The sequence below is a fragment of the Pelobates fuscus genome, chromosome 1 (genome assembly GCF_036172605.1).
Source record: "Pelobates fuscus isolate aPelFus1 chromosome 1, aPelFus1.pri, whole genome shotgun sequence".
In the NCBI taxonomy this organism is placed as follows: Eukaryota; Metazoa; Chordata; class Amphibia; order Anura; family Pelobatidae; genus Pelobates; species Pelobates fuscus.
The window spans coordinates 490,093,165-490,111,738 of NC_086317.1; the positions used below are offsets into that span (position 1 = coordinate 490,093,165).

Here is an 18,574-nt window from a genome sequence, read left to right on the forward strand (position 1 = left end):
ACTCGTTTGGTTCATGATTCTGCTACATTTCGACTTGGAGTTCAGGAATCAGTACTATCTCCCAACTAGACCCATTACAGCTGAATTGCAATTTGAAGCCAAATGAATCTCTACTGAGCAGACATGTTCCCTTATTTATGTCCACATTTTATCCATCAATCATCTATTTTTTTTTGGCAGAATTCCGAATCAATTCAATGAACATGCTCATCCATTGTGTGATTTTTTTGGTTTGCTGTTCGGTTACATTTCGGCTTGTTGTTCAGGAATTCATAAGATCACCCGTTCGGCCCAAATTTAGAAAAGTTGCAGTTCGTAAAAAGAAAATCTTTAAGTTGACTAAGCAGACACGTTCCCTTCTCTATGTCCATTTGGTAACTCACCTGTGTGAACTTCTCTTCTCATCCAGTTCATTTCTTCGTTGTTGCACAATCAGAGGATTTACATCACCCAATAATATTTTTCCTATAAAATAGAAATTATAATATTGTAATATATGATTGCTGATTGGCAACCTATATCACCCCATCTATTATACAATACAACCCCCACTAGTTATTATTTATATAGCGCCATCAGATTCCATAACACTGTACAATGGGTGGGCTACCAGACAGGTAATTGTAACCAGACAAATGGACGTACAGGAACAGAGAAGTGGAGGGCCCTGCTAAATGAGCTTACTCAAGTATTGTGAACATTAAAGATAACATAAGCTTTCCACTGACAAAACAAGCAGAAACACAGCCGTCCAGGAGACAGATAGATGTTTGTCATACTTTGAGTAACCTTGGGACTTGCTCTGTTTATGCACTAGACCGAGAGACAGACACACAGTTTAAGAAAGAAAATTCTCCAAACAGTCTCTATTGCCCAAGAAAGCCCTATAGATTGCCACCCAATTCAAGGCAAAATAGAGAATACAAGCGGGGCAGTAATGTAGACATGCTCCAGGCTGGCATTAATTGCAATAGACAATTGGATATAATAACAGACTCCGTGCTTCAGGAGTATAGGATAATGAACAAGGGACATGTACAAATAACCATCCTCTTATCATTCAAGAGGGAAGAACTAGCCCTAATTATGTCCTACCATCCTAATTACACTCCTGATAATTTGAAACAAGATAACAGACCATGATGTTAATGGCATAAATATGAAATCACGAACAGTCCAGAATCTCCGAGCGGCTTTGTGTCTTGAGAGAGGGATAGATAAATGTGGATTGTAGGAGATGGTGCCCGCGACGTCTGGGGTCCCGGAGATTTCAGGGACCAGAGACCATTGAGTGTCAAACTTATTTTTAAATATAAATATGACTGTTACATCCTGTACGACTCACCCCACATGGAGACCCTGTAAATGACCTAGAAACCTGTTTGTGTCTCTCTCTGACAATCCTGACATCTGAGAGTTATTGTTTACCTTTATCTTTCTTCTACTTTCTTACAACATTTAGAAAAGGAACTAAAACTTAATTACTTAACAAGGGACATGAAGGTTCATAAATTGCTGTAGAAATGAATGGCAGATTATATACTGGGATATGATATGTGGCGTTGCTAGGAAAAACATTGGAAACTCCGAACCTTTTTTGGCCCAAGGCCGCTTAGAAATGTCTCACATACTTGAATCCTCACTAGAGAGATACGCATCCTGATAGCCAAGGCGTGCACCTTTCTTGCCATCACTCCCTTCATTCCTGTCTCCAGGACTTTTCCTGCACTGCAGTCTATCCTGTGCAAATCCCGCTCACTTTATACAACTTTAAATAGTTTATAAACTGATATACTCAAAGAAACCTGCCGTCTTCCCACTTCTTATCTCTAATACAGATTCTGAAAGTATCAGTTCCCTCAACTATCGATGCCTATCACATATTGTTACTGATACAAACAAGACAAATTACTGATAACCAAACTTCCTCAACCACACATCCACCAGACCCCACTTCTACCTTTATGTACCAGCAAGTAGCAATGTTTATATTACCGACTAATCATGCCTGTTATACGTCATCTTGACTAGAACTCTATGCCCACTGTACCTTTGATGTTCGGGTGTGGTAGTTTAAATAGCGGCCATTTTATGTTGAGGCCATTCTAATCTGAGCTGCCCTTACCTGTGAATTGTTGCAGGTCAGAGTAGCTCTTCTTTTTTCTTTTGCTGCAGGTCATGGCGTCTGCCGAAGAAATCCTGGCTGGTGTCCGGTCGTTGGTGCAGGAGAGAGGCCTGGAGTGGTTGCAGGAGCAGCTGGGGGTTCCGAGCACGTCTGCTCCCCCCGTCGGTGCGGCGGAGAAGAGGCCTGTCAGGCGGGCGAGACCGCCCCAGCGGCTCAGTCCGGTTTCGGTACCGGCAGCGCGGAGGAGGAAGAGCCCTGCTGACAGGGAGAGTGAGGTGGCTGGCGGGTCTGAAAGCCGGGGAGGCTCTGGAGGGCGGCCGGTGCCGCCTGGTCATCGCGGCGCCGGTCAGGTGGGACTTGCCAAGAGCGCCGCCGGGCGGGGGGCAGGACACCCCTGGCTGCCGATGGAGCCCATAGGAGGGAGGCTGCGCAGAGGACCGGAGAAGGATCAGTGCTGGTGTCCCACCGCCCCAGTGAGTTGCCCCCTGGGGGCAACACTGAGGGGCAGGGGGGTGACAGGGGACCAGGCAACGCCATGACAGCGGGCCCACACAGAGGTAGTGGGGTCCAGGTGGGCAGTTTGACAGGCAAGACAGCCCTGACAGGGGTTAGGTCTCCAGAGGTGGATTCGGGGGATGAGGGGAGCCAGAGGAGCCCAGCGGCAGGTCAGAGGCGCAGAGGGTCTACAGCCAGGAGCGGAGTGTTGGCAGGGGTGCAAGAGAGTTGGTGACCGGGAAGGACAGCGCGAGGCGGGCTAGTCAGAGCCAGAGGAGAGGTCATGCAGACGGGGGCCCTCGGGGGTGTGACACGCGGGAGGCCTTCTCAGGTCGCTCCCAGGATCAACGGCGCAGGACAGGCCACAGCAGGGGGGAAGATAGAGCCACGCCGGGCAGCGGGAGGGATGGATATGAAAGCTCAGGACGATCTTCGGAGCGATGCAGGTCCAGGGACGGGAACACTGCGCGGAGCAGGGATGGGAGGAGGAGGTCCACCACTAGGGACGGATGGAGGAGGTACCGGCGCAGTGAGTCAGGGTCGGATGACAGGGTTGGATCCAGACGGAGTAGGACTAGGAGCGACCGTGGGTCTCAGGTCAAGCAAGGGAAGGGGTCTTGTCATGACGGGACAGGGGGCAGATGTGATGGACGGGTGAGGCTAAAAGCGAACAGACTACCCAGGTCACCTTCTCCTTACAGGTCACGAAGTGTTTCGCCTACAAGAATTGATCGCAGCCGGGCGGGCAGGAAGCGACGTCCCCTGGACACTTCGGAGCCAGTCGAGGCAGTCGGAAGGACGGTACCCCCGCGGCCATCCGAGGTCGGGGGAGTGGGCGGTGAGTCAACATCTACACCTCATTCAGGGAGTTTGTTAGGATGTTTGCAATCACTTTTGGGGTCATGGTCGGGGGAGGCGAGGTCCCCTGGGCACTTCGGGAAGGTGTGGGCAGCGGATAGCGACCTAGGTGTAGGGGGGGTCCCGTGGGGACACCGGCTGGGGGCGCGAGTGGGGGCACCGTGGACGCGGCCACTGGGAAGGCAGATTGTGCGGGCGCGCTGGAGGACCGTGGCGATATTTCGGAGGCAGCACGACAGAACGTGCACGTGTCCTTCGCGGGACCATTGGGTTGTCATCTGAAGGCAGAAGTTAAGGAGAGGATAGGAAAGGGGGAATTTGTGGAAATATTTTCCCTTCTTCCCCTTGAGGAGTTTTTAGATTTGAAGGAGGAAGACAAGAAGGACGCGAAGAAGGAGGAAGAGGAAAAAAGGCGTAAGTATCGTAAGATACCTAAGACATTCGGTAACTGGCTGCGTGCCTTTTGCATACTGGCTAGCGTGATAGGGGAAAAGAGCCCGGAACGATGCTCACAGCTGTTTTGCTACTTGGACGGCATAGGGGATGCGTACAGGACCTACGGGGGATTCGCTTGGTGGAGGTATGATGAGCAGTTTCGGCAGCGCCTAGCGGCGAATCAGGCCATGCGGTGGGACCAGAAGGACCTGCCATTGTGGATGAGATTAATGATGGCCCAAAAGAGTGCCCCCTTTCTTGGGACAGCCGGCGCGAGCCCAAGTGGAAGCGCATCGGCGGGACAGAAGAAGGGGTTTTGCTGGCTCTTCAACGAAGGGCAGTGCAAGTGGGGAGCGTCATGTAGATTCAAGCATGAGTGCTCCGGCTGTGGCGGCAATCATGGCCTCTCCAGATGCTTCAAGAAAGGGAAGTCTGGCACTGGAGGGGGGAGCGCTGGCACGGCAGCCCCCCTTTCTGCGGCGGGGGGCATCACCGGTGAAAGTAGACGCAATGTTGCCGTGGCTAAGGCAATACGCTAACCGGGAGGTAGCCAAATTTTTGTGGGACGGGTTCACGGACGGCTTCGTGATTCCGTTCCAGGATAGGGGTCCGGGTGTGCTTTGCGGGAATCTCAAATCTGTGCTGGCTCATCCGGGGGTGGTTAGAGAGAAGTTGCAAAAGGAAGTGAGTTTAGGGAGGATGGCGGGCCCGTTTGCGGCTTCGCCCATGCCGAGTTTGAGGGTGTCCCCGCTAGGGGTGGTCCCTAAGAAGGAAGTGGGCAAGTTCCGTTTGATACATCACTTATCGTACCCAGCTGGGGCGTCGGTGAATGATGATATCGACGCGGCCCTGTGCTCTGTCTCCTATATGTCATTCGACAATGCTGCTGAGTTGGTGCGGAGGGCAGGGCGCGGGGCAATGATGGCTAAGGTAGATGTGGAAGCTGCGTTTAGATTGCTTCCCATTCACCCGGATTGTCATCATTTACTGGGTTGCTGCTTCGACTGGGAGTTCTTTGTAGATCTCTGTTTGCCTATGGTGTGGCGGAAACCGCCTCGCCACGGGACATTGGAGGGGCCTGGCTGCCTGCCTCCTACCTGATGAATATGGCCCCTGAAAAATTGGTACGTTTGAACTATATTTGGGCATGTTTTAGTTTATATTGCTGCTGCTGGCCCTTTTAGAATCATCCGTGGACATATTGGGACGTTTGGGAATAATGTCCCTTTAAGACTTTGTAACATATCACAGTAATACTGTCTTAAATATTATGTAGGTATTTATGTGTTCGGTTAAACTGGGGATATGTAGAAATGTGTTTTATGTGTTAAATGTATCAGTATGTAATTTTATGTCTTTTACTGTCTTTTTGTCTGCCATGTGGGTAATGGAGTTTTGCCTCAGTCCTTGGAGATAATTAGATTCCTTCCCCAATTATCTCCAGGCCAGAGGGGAGGGATTGTGAGGCATTGTGGGAGGTAACCGGTCTGAGCTGGAAAGTCATGCTGACAGGGGTTTTAAAAGATACTATTACTAACTTTTGAACCCCTGGTCTGATTCATGCCATTTTTTAATATGTTGTTCCCCTGAATGGATTGATTGTGGATATGTATTTTTATGTGAATGTGATGTATGGTTTTGAAGTTATAAATATTAGGTAAAAAGTATATTTTAAACTGTATGAATAATGGGATTATGTGTCACACTAAGGGGAGGGGATGTGTGGGTTGCACCCGTGATGCTATTGGTTATTTTAGGCCTCCCCCTGGGTGTGGCCTGTATGTGTACAGTTGTAATAAAAGCCAGGCTGGATGTGCCAGTCCAGAGTTCCTGTTTAACCCTCAAAGTGAAGTGTCGTCTCATTATTGGGGGAGGATTTATTGCATGCTGTTCCAGTTTGACTGCTAGGAGTGCAAACCTATTCGTATGGTTCCTATTCAACTGTCTACAGCATTCAGAGGCTTGAGAGGATTCAGATGCTTCTCTGATTCAGTGATTGTGGTGTCTGCCAGAGTGCCTGGAGTCCTCAGGAAGCGCTAGGAGCATCCATTAACGGAGGTACCCAGTCGGGGTGCCAGGCGATCCGTTACATTGGTGGCAGTGGTGGGATGGCGTCCTAGTGTGAGGTAAAGCAGCTCGGAGACACAGTTCGTTTGGACAAAGTGAGGGCAACGCTAGTACCCGTACAGCGCCCCTATCCACAAAAGAAGCAACTTCCGCAGAGCAAGCATGGCGCCTGGCTACACTCAGGAGCGGTTGGACAGACAGGTTGCCATGCGGCTGGCTTTCTTTGGACCCAACCCCTCTGAGAAAATTGTGCAGTTCATAAGGAAATCAACGGCAGTCGGCTTTCCCCTCCAGCAGAGAGTGCGTCAGGGAGAGGAGCCTGTTACCCCCTCTCCCCAGCGGCAGCTTACAGTGCAGAGAGAGGAACTTGTTGCACCCTCTCTCCAGCGGCAGCCTAACCCACCAAGGGGAGATGTTACACCCCCCAACGGTGTAGATGGGACCGTAGTCTCTGCATCTGCACCACCAGGGGTAGAGACAGTCTGCACGGTTCCCCAACAGCAAGGCAAAGTAATTGAAGGGGAGACAGTCGTTTTTCCCCTACCACAAGAGAAGGTGTCGCAGGGAGAGGAACCTATTACCCCCTCTCCCCAGCGGCAGTTTATGGTTCAGGGAGAGGAGCCGGTTACCCCCTCTCCCCAGCGGCTGGAAGTGTGTAAGGGAGAGGAGTTTGTTACCCCCTCCCCCCAGCGGCAGCTTTGTTCAACCAGGGGAGAAGACACCCTGGGTATTTTTTCCCCAAGCCATGGACCTACAACTGGGCACAAGTGGCAGGGGGCCATATGGACAACTACACCCTGTGAGAAAGGCCGGCCGGCTATCAGAGCCCCAGACCGACTGGAGGTCTGGAGTCTGGATAGTCTTAATGGGAAAGGGGAGAAATGTGGCGGAAACCGCCTCGCCACGGGATATTGGAGGGGCCTGGCTGCCTGCCTCCTACCTGCTGACTATGGCCCCTGGAAAATTGGTACGTTTGAACTATATTTGGGCATGTTTTAGTTTATATTGCTGCTGCTGGCCCTTTTAGAATCATCCGTGGACATATTGGGACGTTTGGGAATAATGTCCCTTTAAGACTTTGTAACATATCACAGTAATATTGTCTTAAATATTATGTAGGTATTTATGTGTTCGGTTAAACTGGGGATATGTAGAAATGTGTTTTATGTGTTAAATGTATCAGTATGTAATTTTATGTCTTTTACTGTCTTTTTGTCTGCCATGTGGGTAATGGAGTTTTGCCTCAGTCCTTGGAGATAATTAGATTCCTTCCCCAATTATCTCCAGGCCAGAGGGGAGGGATTGTGAGGCATTGTGGGAGGTAACCGGTCTGAGCTGGAACGTCATGCTGACAGGGGTTTTAAAAGATACTATTACTAACTTTTGAACCCCTGGTCTGATTCATGCCATTTTTTAATATGTTGTTCCCCTGAATGGATTGATTGTGGATATGTATTTTTATGTGAATGTGATGTATGGTTTTGAAGTTATAAATATTGGGTAAAAAGTATATTTTAAACTGTATGAATAATGGGATTATGTGTCACACTAAGGGGAGGGGATGTGTGGGTTGCACCCGTGATGCTATTGGTTATTTTAGGCCTCCCCCTGGGTGTGGCCTGTATGTGTACAGTTGTAATAAAAGCCAGGCTGGATGTGCCAGTCCAGAGTTCCTGTTTAACCCTCAAAGTGAAGTGTCGTCTCATTATTGGGGGAGGATTTATTGCATGCTGTTCCAGTTTGACTGCTAGGAGTGCAAACCTATTCGTATGGTTCCTATTCAACTGTCTACAGCATTCAGAGGCTTGAGAGGATTCAGATGCTTCTCTGATTCAGTGATTGTGGTGTCTGCCAGAGTGCTTGGAGTCCTCAGGAAGCGCTAGGAGCATCCATTAACGGAGGTACCCAGTCGGGGTGCCAGGCGATCCGTTACATATGGGTTGCGCTATATCTTGCGCATATTTTGAAAAGTTTAGCACGTTCCTGGAATGGGTAGTCCGGAAGGAGTCGGCGGGGGGTGCGGTGGTACACTACCTGGACGACTTCTTGTGTGTCGGTCCGTCAGGAACGGGGCGATGTGGTCAGATGCTGAAAGTGTTCCAGTGGGTGGCACATAAGTTTGGGGTGCCGTTGGCTGCGGAGAAAACGGTGGGACCCGTAACGTGCCTCAGTTTCCTAGGATTAGAAATTGACTCGGTGCGGGGGGAATGCAGGTTGCCACTTGACAAACTGCACGCCCTGCGGCAATCGGTGAATGTGGTGGCGAAGGCGAGGAAGGTGACGTTGAGGGGCTTGCAGTCGTTGATAGGGAGCCTCAACTTCGCTTGTCGGGTGATTCCCATGGGGAGAGTTTTCTGCCGGCTGCTGGCTCACGCGACGAGCGGGGTACAGCGGCCGTCGCACTACATTAGAGTTTCGGCAGAGATGAGGGCTGATTTACGGGTGTGGGCGCGCTTTCTGCAGGATTTTAATGGTAGGGTGTTTTTCCGGGTGCCGGTGGGGTCATCGGAGGATGTGAGACTGTTGACGGATGCTTCAGGTAGCGTAGGGTTCGGGGCCTTTTTTGCGGGTCGGTGGTGCACAGAGGAGTGGCCGGAGGCTTGGAGGGCGAGCCCGCTGATTAGGAACCTGGCGTTCCTGGAATTCTTTCCGGTGGTGGTGGCGGTGACACTGTGGGGTGCGGACCTTTCTAACAAGAAGGTAGTGTTTTACTCGGATAATATGGCGGTGGTGCAGGCCATTAATGGCTTGTCTGCGTCCTCGTTGACGGTTGTTCGATTGCTGAGACAGTTGGTGTTGTTATGCATGTCATTTAATATTATGTTCAGGGCTAGGCATATTCCGGGTTTGGAAAACGTTGTGGCTGATGCGTTGTCTAGTTTTCAGTGGGAACGTTTTCGGGAGGCGGCTCCGGAGGTGCAGGAAACGGGACACGCTTGCCCGGAACAGATGTGGCAGCTCGCGACGTCCTGCTTGGGGAGTACATAAAAAATTTGCTGGCCCCGGGCACATGGTCTTCTTACGCTAAGGTTTGGCGGGTTTGGGATGAGACTGTTTTTCTGTTAGGCTCGGATGTCTCGGCATCTAACCGGTTGGATGTGCTGTTATGGATTCTGTGCCGTTTGTTTGCCGAGCATTCCTCGCCCTCGATGGTAGATAGGCACCTCGCGGCCCTGGCGTTTCTCTTTAAATTCAATGGTTGGGTAGATGTGACGAAACACCTCCTGGTAAGACAGGCGGTGCGGGGTTTTCGGAAAGGAAAGAAGGCTCGTGACATGAGGAGGCCGGTTTCCTTTCAGGTTCTACAAGGTTTGGTGGATCGGTTACCAGACATATGTTTTTCCGGGCATGAGGTGGCACTGTTTTCGACGGCGTTCGTATGGGCCTTTTTCAGGGCTTTTAGGATAGGGGAATTGGTCAGTGCAAGCAAGGCGGGAGAAGGGGGGCTGAGATTGGAGGACGTAGCGGTGTGTTCGGACAGGGTGCGGATACTGTTGGCCCGTTCCAAGACGGATGTCTTTGGAAAGGGTTGTGCGGTTACGCTGTGTGCGTTGCCGGGATCAGGTTTGTGCCCAGTGGCCTGCGGGGCCAGGTTCCTGGAGTTAAGGCCAGAAGTCAAGGGTTGCTTCCTAGTACATGCGGATGGTTCAGCGCTGTTGCGCCTCCAATTTACTAAGGTTTTTCGGTTGGGGTTAAAGATGATGGGTCTAGATCCCTTGCAATTCGGAATGCACTCTTTCCGCATTGGGGCGGCCATGGAGGCCGCACGGCTGGGTTTGGGGGATGAGCGGATCAAGCGTATTGGTCGTTGGGAATCAATGCGGTTTCGCTCGTATGTGTGCCCAGACAGGTTGGTGTGAACCTAATATGTGGGGGTGCAGCTGGGCTGCAGGGTGCGCTGCTTACCTTTGTTTTGTCTCTCCTAGGTTGGACGGCATGGATAATTGGTCATTCTTGCGTCTATTGGGCTCGGAAGAGGGCTGCAGTTCGGAGAAATGGGATACAGCTGGGCTTTCCTTTGGAGCAAGTGGAGATATACTGGTTTGGTTACCGGGGCTTTGACTGGCGGAGCATCAGTGGGGAACTTTTTCGCAAGGTGACGGATAGGGCATTGCCAGTCGTGGTGGTGATCCGCGGCGGGGGTAATGACCTGGGTCTGGTGCCGCTGCGCGGCTTGGTAAGGCAAATGAAGAGGGATGTGGATCGGCTGCGGTACCTGGTCCCTGGCGTGACGGTGGTGTGGTCGGAGATGGTGCCTCGGTGCAGGTGGAGACACGCCAGGGACGCAGCTGCGGTCGCACGATCCAGGGGTAAGATCAATAAGATCATGGCTAGCTTCATTCGTAGAGTGGGGGGCGTAGTGGTCCGGCACAGGGAATTGGAGGAGAAATTACCAGGTTACTTTAGGCCAGACGGTGTGCACCTTTCTGATGTAGGTTGCGATTTATTCAACTTAGGCTTGCAGGAGGGTATTGCGCAGGCCCTATTTATGTGTGGTGGGGGTCGCACATGAGCTTAAGGGGTCAAGTCATGTGCTGTGGCGGAAATAGGGCTTGGGTAAACTGGCTATTTGTGGGTTATGAAAGTGTTATGCCAAGGTCTAGGCTGGAGTAGGCCGGAAGTTAAAGTGTTTGGTAGATTCTAGCCCGTCGGTGGCGACGAACCTAGGGGTGTAGGGGTGTCTGGGTACACCCCTGCAGGTAAACAAATGTTGGGGGCCTCTTTGGTAGGCCAGGTATTATTCGTTATGTATCAATTGTTATGTTTGTATTGTTTTGGTAGGGTCATTGTCGGGGGTATTTGGGATCGAGAGGAACAGAGTTATTACTGTTGACAATGACCCTAAATTGTTAATTTAAAGATTTTATAATTAATAAAGCTGTGGACGTTGTACTCCAACAGAATAAGCGGTGTCTGTGTTTTATTTATAATTTAGCACATGCCGAATAACGTCTGTCCACATGTCATGAAGCCCACGGAGCAACGCAGGGGGGGGAGTGGGCCTTGACAGGGCCAGAAAGTTGGCAGGTGAACTGGAGGTCAGGGGGTGGGGCCTAGCTGGTGTGGGGAGGAGAGGGGTAGTTTAAATAGCGGCCATTTTATGTTGAGGCCATTCTAATCTGAGCTGCCCTTACCTGTGAATTGTCCCTCCCTCCCTATGTTTTTTTTTTGTGGTAGTTCCCGTTTGGTCACAGCGGCGGGAAATAGGGCTTGGGTAAACTGGCTATTTGTGGGTTATGAAAGTGTTATGCCAAGGTCTAGGCTGGAGTAGGCCGGACGTTAAAGTGTTTGGTAGATTCTAGCCCGTCGGTGGCGACGAACCTAGGGGTGTAGGGGTGTCTGGGTACACCCCTGCAGGTAAACAAATGTTGGGGGCCTCTTTGGTAGGCCAGGTATTATTCGTTATGTATCAATTGTTATGTTTGTATTGTTTTGGTAGGGTCATTGTCAGGGGTATTTGGGATCGAGAGGAACGGAGTTATTACTGTTGACAATGACCCTAAATTGTTAATTTAAAGATTTTATAATTAATAAAGCTGTGGACGTTGTACTCCAACAGAATAAGCGGTGTCAATGTTTTATTTATAATTTTGCACATGCCGAATAACGTCTGTGCACATGTCAAGTGTTGCAAAGAAAATAAGTAAATGAAATAATGCATGTATCTGGAATGTCACACTTTCCAAAATGTTGCTCGGTGAAGTGATTTCCTTTCTGTTCGCTAAAAACAAAGGCTTAAAGGAAATCATTTCATGTGCTGTGCCCCATGAGTACATCTCAAGCCAATCTTAGTTATCTAGAAATATACCAACAGGCTTATAGGGTAATAAGCAGGGATATCAGATGTTATTTGGTAACAAGTTAATGTATTGCAGAATGCAGAGTATCAACTAAACAAAACGTTACACATACTATAGCTAACTGCAAAGAATAAACTATATCTAAATAAACTATATCTAAATAACTATCGAACAAGCAACCTCTCCTTTCCAAAAATTCCCCAAATTGTAACAGAATAATAGAACTAAAATCCCCCTCTGGTTAAAATAAAATAAAATCCCTAGGTGTATAAAATTCTAACAAACGTACAAGATAAAAACCACGTCCAGGAGCTAGTATAGACGTAAAATCGCAATGTGTTTAAAAGTACACAATCTATGAAAAAACGAATCATGAGTCTTAAAAATAATAAAATAAACAAAACTATCATCCAAGAAATCGTGCAATGTACTGCCTCATAGTGGACTTTGCCATTACAAGAGGACTGCTGCTACACTGTTATTTTATATTTTATATTCTAAATAACATTGAATCCCTCTTATTCACACGTGATTATATAAAAGTTGCTTTATTTTAGACATCGCATTTAATTGGAATAGAGGGACTAGTACTTCAGCAAGGGGAATCAGGTTTTTGAATGTGTTAAATGACACCTTCATGTCACAACTGGTACCAGTGGCGGATCCAGAAGCTAATCTCGGGAGGGGCACTGGCAGATTATTTTAAGAAACAATCCAGGCACAATAACCACTACAGCTCTCTGTAGTGGTTTTGGTGCCAGGAGTTGCTGTGGCGCCCTCCCAGAGTAAGTAGTCAAACCGTTTAAAAAAAGTTTGATAACTTACCCAGGTCTGCCGGGATAGGGGTTGTAGTGTGTATGTGTTTGAGGGGTGCAGTGTGTGTGAGGGTCGCAGTATGTGTATGGAAGGGTAGTGCGTTTGTGAGAGGAGTGCAGTGTATGTATGGGGTAGCAATTTGTATATTGGGAGCAGTGTGTGTATTGGGAGCAGTGTGTTTGTGTGTGAGTTGCGCAGTGTGTTTTTGTGTGAGGGGTGCTGTGTGTATTGGGGGCTATGTGTAAGGGGGGGCTGTGTGTGTGTAAGGGGGGCTGTGTATGTAAGAGGGGGGCTGTGTGTGTGTAAGGGGGGTGGTTGTGTGTGTAAGGGGGCTGTGTATGTAAGGGGGCTGTGTATGTAAGAGGGGGGCTGTGTATGTAAGAGGGGGGCTGTGTGTGTAAGGGGGGCTGTGTGTGTAAGGGGGGCTGTGTGTGTAAGGGGGGGCTGAGTGTGTAAGGGGGGGCTGTGTATGTAAGAGGGAGGCTGTGTGTGTAAGAGGGGGGCTGTATATTTGTGTGTAAGGGGGGGCTGTATATTTGTGTGTAAGGGGGGGCTGTATATTTGTGTGTAAGGGGGGGGCTGTATATTTGTGTGTAAGGGGGGGGCTGTATATTTGTGTGTAAGGGGGGGCTGTATATTTGTGTGTAAGGGGGGGGCTGTATATTTGTGTGTAAGGGGGGGCTGTATATTTGTGTGTAAGGGGGGGCTGTATATTTGTGTGTAAGGGGGGGCTGTATATTTGTGTGTAAGGGGGGGCTGTATATTTGTGTGTAAGGGGGGGCTGTGTGGTGCAGTGTGTAGGGGGGCAGATTAAAGATATTTTTTTTTAATTATTAAATAACTAACTAAATATAGCTAATGTCCCCCCTCCCTTCTTACCTTTGCTGAGGGAGGGGGAGACATTGCTTTCTCTTCCAGTCCCTGGTGGTTCTAGTGGGGGAGTGAACTCTAACCTGCAGCTCAGGCTAGAGTTCACTCTCGCGAGAACGGAGCGTTGCCATGGTAACGTTCCGTGCTCGCGAGAGGAGAACCCGGCGGAGCTGCAGGTTAGAGTTTCCCCGGGTTCTCTCTCTCAATCCCTCCCCTGCCGGCCGCCCAGCAATCTGCCTGTGGGCCGGGGAGGGAGATCACTGATCTCCCCTCCGGTACGTGAAGGCAATCAGCAGGGCTGGTGCTTGGATAGCACCAGCCTTGCATGGGCCGGCATGGGAGAGCCTCGGGCAGCAATATTTTCTCGGGGGGGCAATTGCCCCGTTGCCCCCCCCCTGGATCCGCCAATGACTGGTACAAGGACCAACTAGAAAGGATGCTTGTCTGGATCTCGTTAGAACAAACAATGTTAATCTTTTAACCAACATTCAAGTAGGGGAGCGTTTGGGAAATAGTGATCACAATATGATAAATTTTGAAATAAACTCAAAAAAGCAAAAGCAAGAGGGGTATACTAAAACATATAATTTACTCCTAAGTGAAAGAAACACTGAGGATAAATGGAAACTATTCAAACAAATATTAGAAAGGTTCATTTCACAGTATGTACCATTGGGTAATAAATATAAAAAACAAATTAAAACCAATGTGGCTTAGTAGAGAAGTAAAACAAAAAAATTAAAAATAAGAAAAGGGCATTTGAAGCATTTAAATTGGACAAAACAGAGGCATCCTATTTAAGATATAACAAACCCAATAATGCTTGCAAAGGGCAATTAAAGTGTTTAACCCCTTAAGACCGCAGGGTGTTCTATGCCGTCCTTATTTTGGTGGCTCTAAATGCTGCAGGGCAGCATCGAACGCCCCGCGATCTTTTGTACTTACTCGGTCACCGGCGATCCCACGCCGGTGATTGCGGTATGGGGGACTTACCTGGGAGCCCAGGGAGTCCCTCTCCATCCTCTTCGGCCCCCCTGGGCCATGTGATCGCGAGGTCCTTGCGAGGACCCCGCGATCACATGGACAGCATAGCCGTACATGTCAATGCCAGCAGGGGGAGTGCCTGTAATGACAGGTACTCCCCCTGCTGCCTGAAAAATAAATAAAAAGATGTTAAAACAGTGTAAAATTAAATAATATATACTTAGATCATATATATATCTATTATATATATGATCTAAGTATATATACACATATACACACATACACCTAAATATACATACACTGTCTACGTGTATTTTAATATTAATATATACATAATTATATATGTATATATTAATATCAAAATACACGTACAATGATATTGATTAAATATATATATAATTTTCATTATATATATTTATATATAATAAATAAATATAAAAATACGTTAAAAAATAAAATAAAAAATAATAGATAATAAATATATAAACATGCGTCATTTTGTTCTAACTGTATTTTAAAATTAATATATATATTGATATCAAAATACATGTAGAACAAAATAATATCTGTATATATCTATATACATAAGTATATACGTATATATCACTATATATATACCTATATATAAATAAAAAAAAAATATATAAATATATCTATATACACACACATATATATATATATAATAATTATATGTATATATTTATGTAATAATTTTACATAATTAGGTCATTTTATTAATTACAGTTTGCTGGACCTGCCTGACAACCTAGGCCGAAAGTTCAGGGAATTTAATTTTCTAGCACTATATTTAACCCTGTAACTTTTCAAGACACCATAAAACCTGTACATGGGGGGGGGGGGGGGGTACTGTTTTACTTCGCTGGACTTCGCTGAACACAAATATTAGTGTTTCAAAACATTAAAATGTATTACAACGACGATATCGCCAGTGACAGTGAATTTTTTTTGCATTTTTCACACACAAATGGCACTTACACTGACAATATAATTGTTGTGATACAGTTTACTGTTTTGAAACACTAATATTTGTGTTCAGCGAAGTCTTCCGAGTATAACAGTACCCCCCATGTACAGGTTTTATGGTGTTTTTAAAAGTTAAATATAAGGTTTGCGTTTCAGTTTTTTCACATTAAAATTCGCCAGGTTGCCTTTGAGACCGTACGGTAGCCCAGGAATGAAAATTACCCCCATGATGGCATACCATTTGCAATAGTAGACAACCCAGGGTATTGCAAATATGGTATGTTCAGTTTTTTTTAGTAGCCACTTAGTCACAAACACTGGCCAAAATTTGCGTTTAAATTAGTTTTTTGCATTTTCAAATATTAACACTAACTTTGGTCAGTGTTTGTGACCAAATGGCTACTAAAAAAGACTGGACATGGGTTGTCTACTCTTGCAAATGGTATGCCATCATGGGGGTAATTCTTATTCCTGGGCTACCATATGGTCTCAAAGGCAACGTAACCAATCTGGTGAATTTCAATGTAAAAACTGAAATATGTAACACGCTATATTTGACCCTGTAACAATTAAAAAAAATCTTATTTTCTCCCATTTTTTTTAGATTTTTTTTCATATTAAATTATGTTCCATACCTAAATATTTGATGTTAAATGAAAGCCCTGTTTCCCCTGAATAAAATTATATATAATAAGTGTGGATGCACATAATATGAAAGAGGTGAATTACGGTTGGACAGACATATAGTGCAAATGCCAGGTTTTGTTTACGTTTTGTTTGGATCACAACTTGTACATTTGGCTGTGGTCTTAAGGGGTTAAACTAGAAAATGAGAAATTGATAGCCATAGAATGCAAAACCAACCCCAAAAAGTTTTTCAAGTACATCAATTCTAAAAAAAACTAAAAATTAAAGTGTAGGTATACTGGAAACAGAGATGGGTCTGTTAGTTAACGAAGACCAGGAAAAGGCAGAAATGTTAAATAACTATTTTTCTTCAGTATATATTAATGAGGATCCTATGGCAAGAGATATGCAAATGATTGCTTCAAAAAAGTTGCAGATAACTTGTGATTGGAAAACTCGAGACAAGGTGCTACAGCTGTTAGAGAAAATTAATGTAAATAAAGCTCCGGGGCCTGGCAGTATTCACCCACGAGTACTTAAGGAGCTAAATAGGGAAATAATTCAACATCTGTATTTAATTTTTCAAGATTCTTAGTTTCAGGTATTGTACTGGAGGATTGGAAGGAGGCAGATGTCGGTTCAAAATCCTTGCCTGGAAATTATAGACCTGTGAGCTTACCTTCTGTGACTGGGAAAATATTTGGAGGGCTATTAAGGGATAATATTCAGGAATTCATTGGGAAGAACTTTGTTATTAGCAATAATCAGCATGGTTTTATGAAACATAGGTCATGTCAAACTAACTTGATTGCATTCTACGAAGAAGTAAGTAGAAGTATAGATCAGGGTGTTGCAGTGGATGTGATCTACTTGGATTTTACCAAGGCATTTAATACGGTTCCTCACAATAGGTTAGTCTTCAAACTAAAATAAATTGGTCTAGATGATTATTCTTGTTCTTGGGTAGAACATTGGCTAGAAGTTGTCATTAATGGTACATTTTCAGGCTGGACAAAAGTGGTAAGTGGTGTCCCTCAGGGTTCTGTTTTGGGACCGCTTCTTTTTAACATATTTATAAATGATCTTGAAATGGGCATTGAAAGCCATGTTTCAGTGTTTGCAGATGACAAAACTTTGTACTTTGTAAAGTAATAAAATGTGCCTTGCTGCAGAGGAATTTGGATAGATTGGGGGATTGGGCACTAAAATGACAAATTAAATTTAACATAGAGAAATGCAATGTTATGCACTTCGGGGTCAAGAATGCACAAGCAACTTACACCCTAAATGGTAGTGAATTGAAGATTATGCTAGCGTCAGTATACCTATAATCTTAATTTTAATAATGACAGGAGGCGAGTATTTTGCATTATTCTCTTTACTAAACTCCACAGCAGTAAAGAAAGTGAAACATTTAACCCATCAAAAATGCAATAGGGAGTAAGGTATTTCCAGGAAATAGGCTCCTCCCCCTCTTTCCGTAGCGACATCGTAACAGAGAAAAGTTCCATAAATAACATCCGGAGAAAAACACCATGGGTGAATGTCCGGTAATATGATGATCAAGTCTGTAACCAACACCAATATCCGAAAGCGAGGCACCCACCGTGAAGGCTGAGGAAGCCGCCGCTCCACGTACCGAGTGGGCCCCGAAAGAAGCGTCTATGCCTGCTAAAGAAAGTACCCAGCGAACCCATCTGGCGAGGGTAGTTGTAGTGATGGGGACGTGTGGTCGGACATATGATACGAGTAAAAAGAAAGAAAGGTTGTGCCAAAAGAGAAAATAAGTAAATGGTAAAAAATCGTAAAAAATAAAAAGAATGATTTTGAATAAAAAATGGGTAAGTTCCAATGATTATCAGAAGATAAAATAAATATAGTCACTAATTCCGTTGTGGGGGTATCTTCTCTTGTTGTAGTGGTTCACACCGTCTCATGATATGGAAAACACAAAAAAAGAGGACCAATCGTGCGGAGTGTATAACATTAATGTAACAGTGGTAAAAATATATATGTCACACTCACATTTAGATGAGCTATAGCCAGCTCAGGATTTGTAAGCATATAGCGGAATAATCCCCGCTTACAGGATGTATTGGTGCTTGTCCTCCAGGGTTTTTTTTCCAACTCTCAGGATAAGAAGGAGATAAAAACAGCAGATAGTGCTCTCTGATGATATTATAAGGTAGTAAATAAAATGAGATAAAATATACTCACAAGTAAAGTGCAGGTCACACTGCACTTTGGAAATAGCGTTGGTGGTATAATCCCCACCTCAGGGTACGTTGTATAAAATGCCAGGAAAAAAATATAAATAGTAATAATAATAGTGTGTAAAAAATGATAGTGGTATAAATATATAACCAAATATCTTTTATTATATAAATAACACAATATAAATAACCATTAACGCGTTTCACCGCTGGGGCTTTATCAAAATGGAATAACATATAACCTGGCGCATAAAGAATATATATAGGTACACTAGTACTTAAAAAAATGGCGCCAAAAT

General features: G+C 46.0%; 1 protein-coding gene across 1 annotated transcript in view; it reads right to left on the bottom strand.

Moving 5' to 3' along the window:
• The window catches only part of LOC134586123 (arachidonate 12-lipoxygenase, 12R-type-like), a 102,860-nt gene that overhangs the window by 52,863 nt on the left and 31,423 nt on the right, over positions 1 to 18,574 (bottom strand). The window contains exon 3 of the mRNA XM_063441634.1: positions 384 to 465. Coding sequence (XP_063297704.1) covers positions 384 to 465 — 82 coding nt within the window. The remainder of the gene's footprint in view (positions 1 to 383; positions 466 to 18,574) is intronic.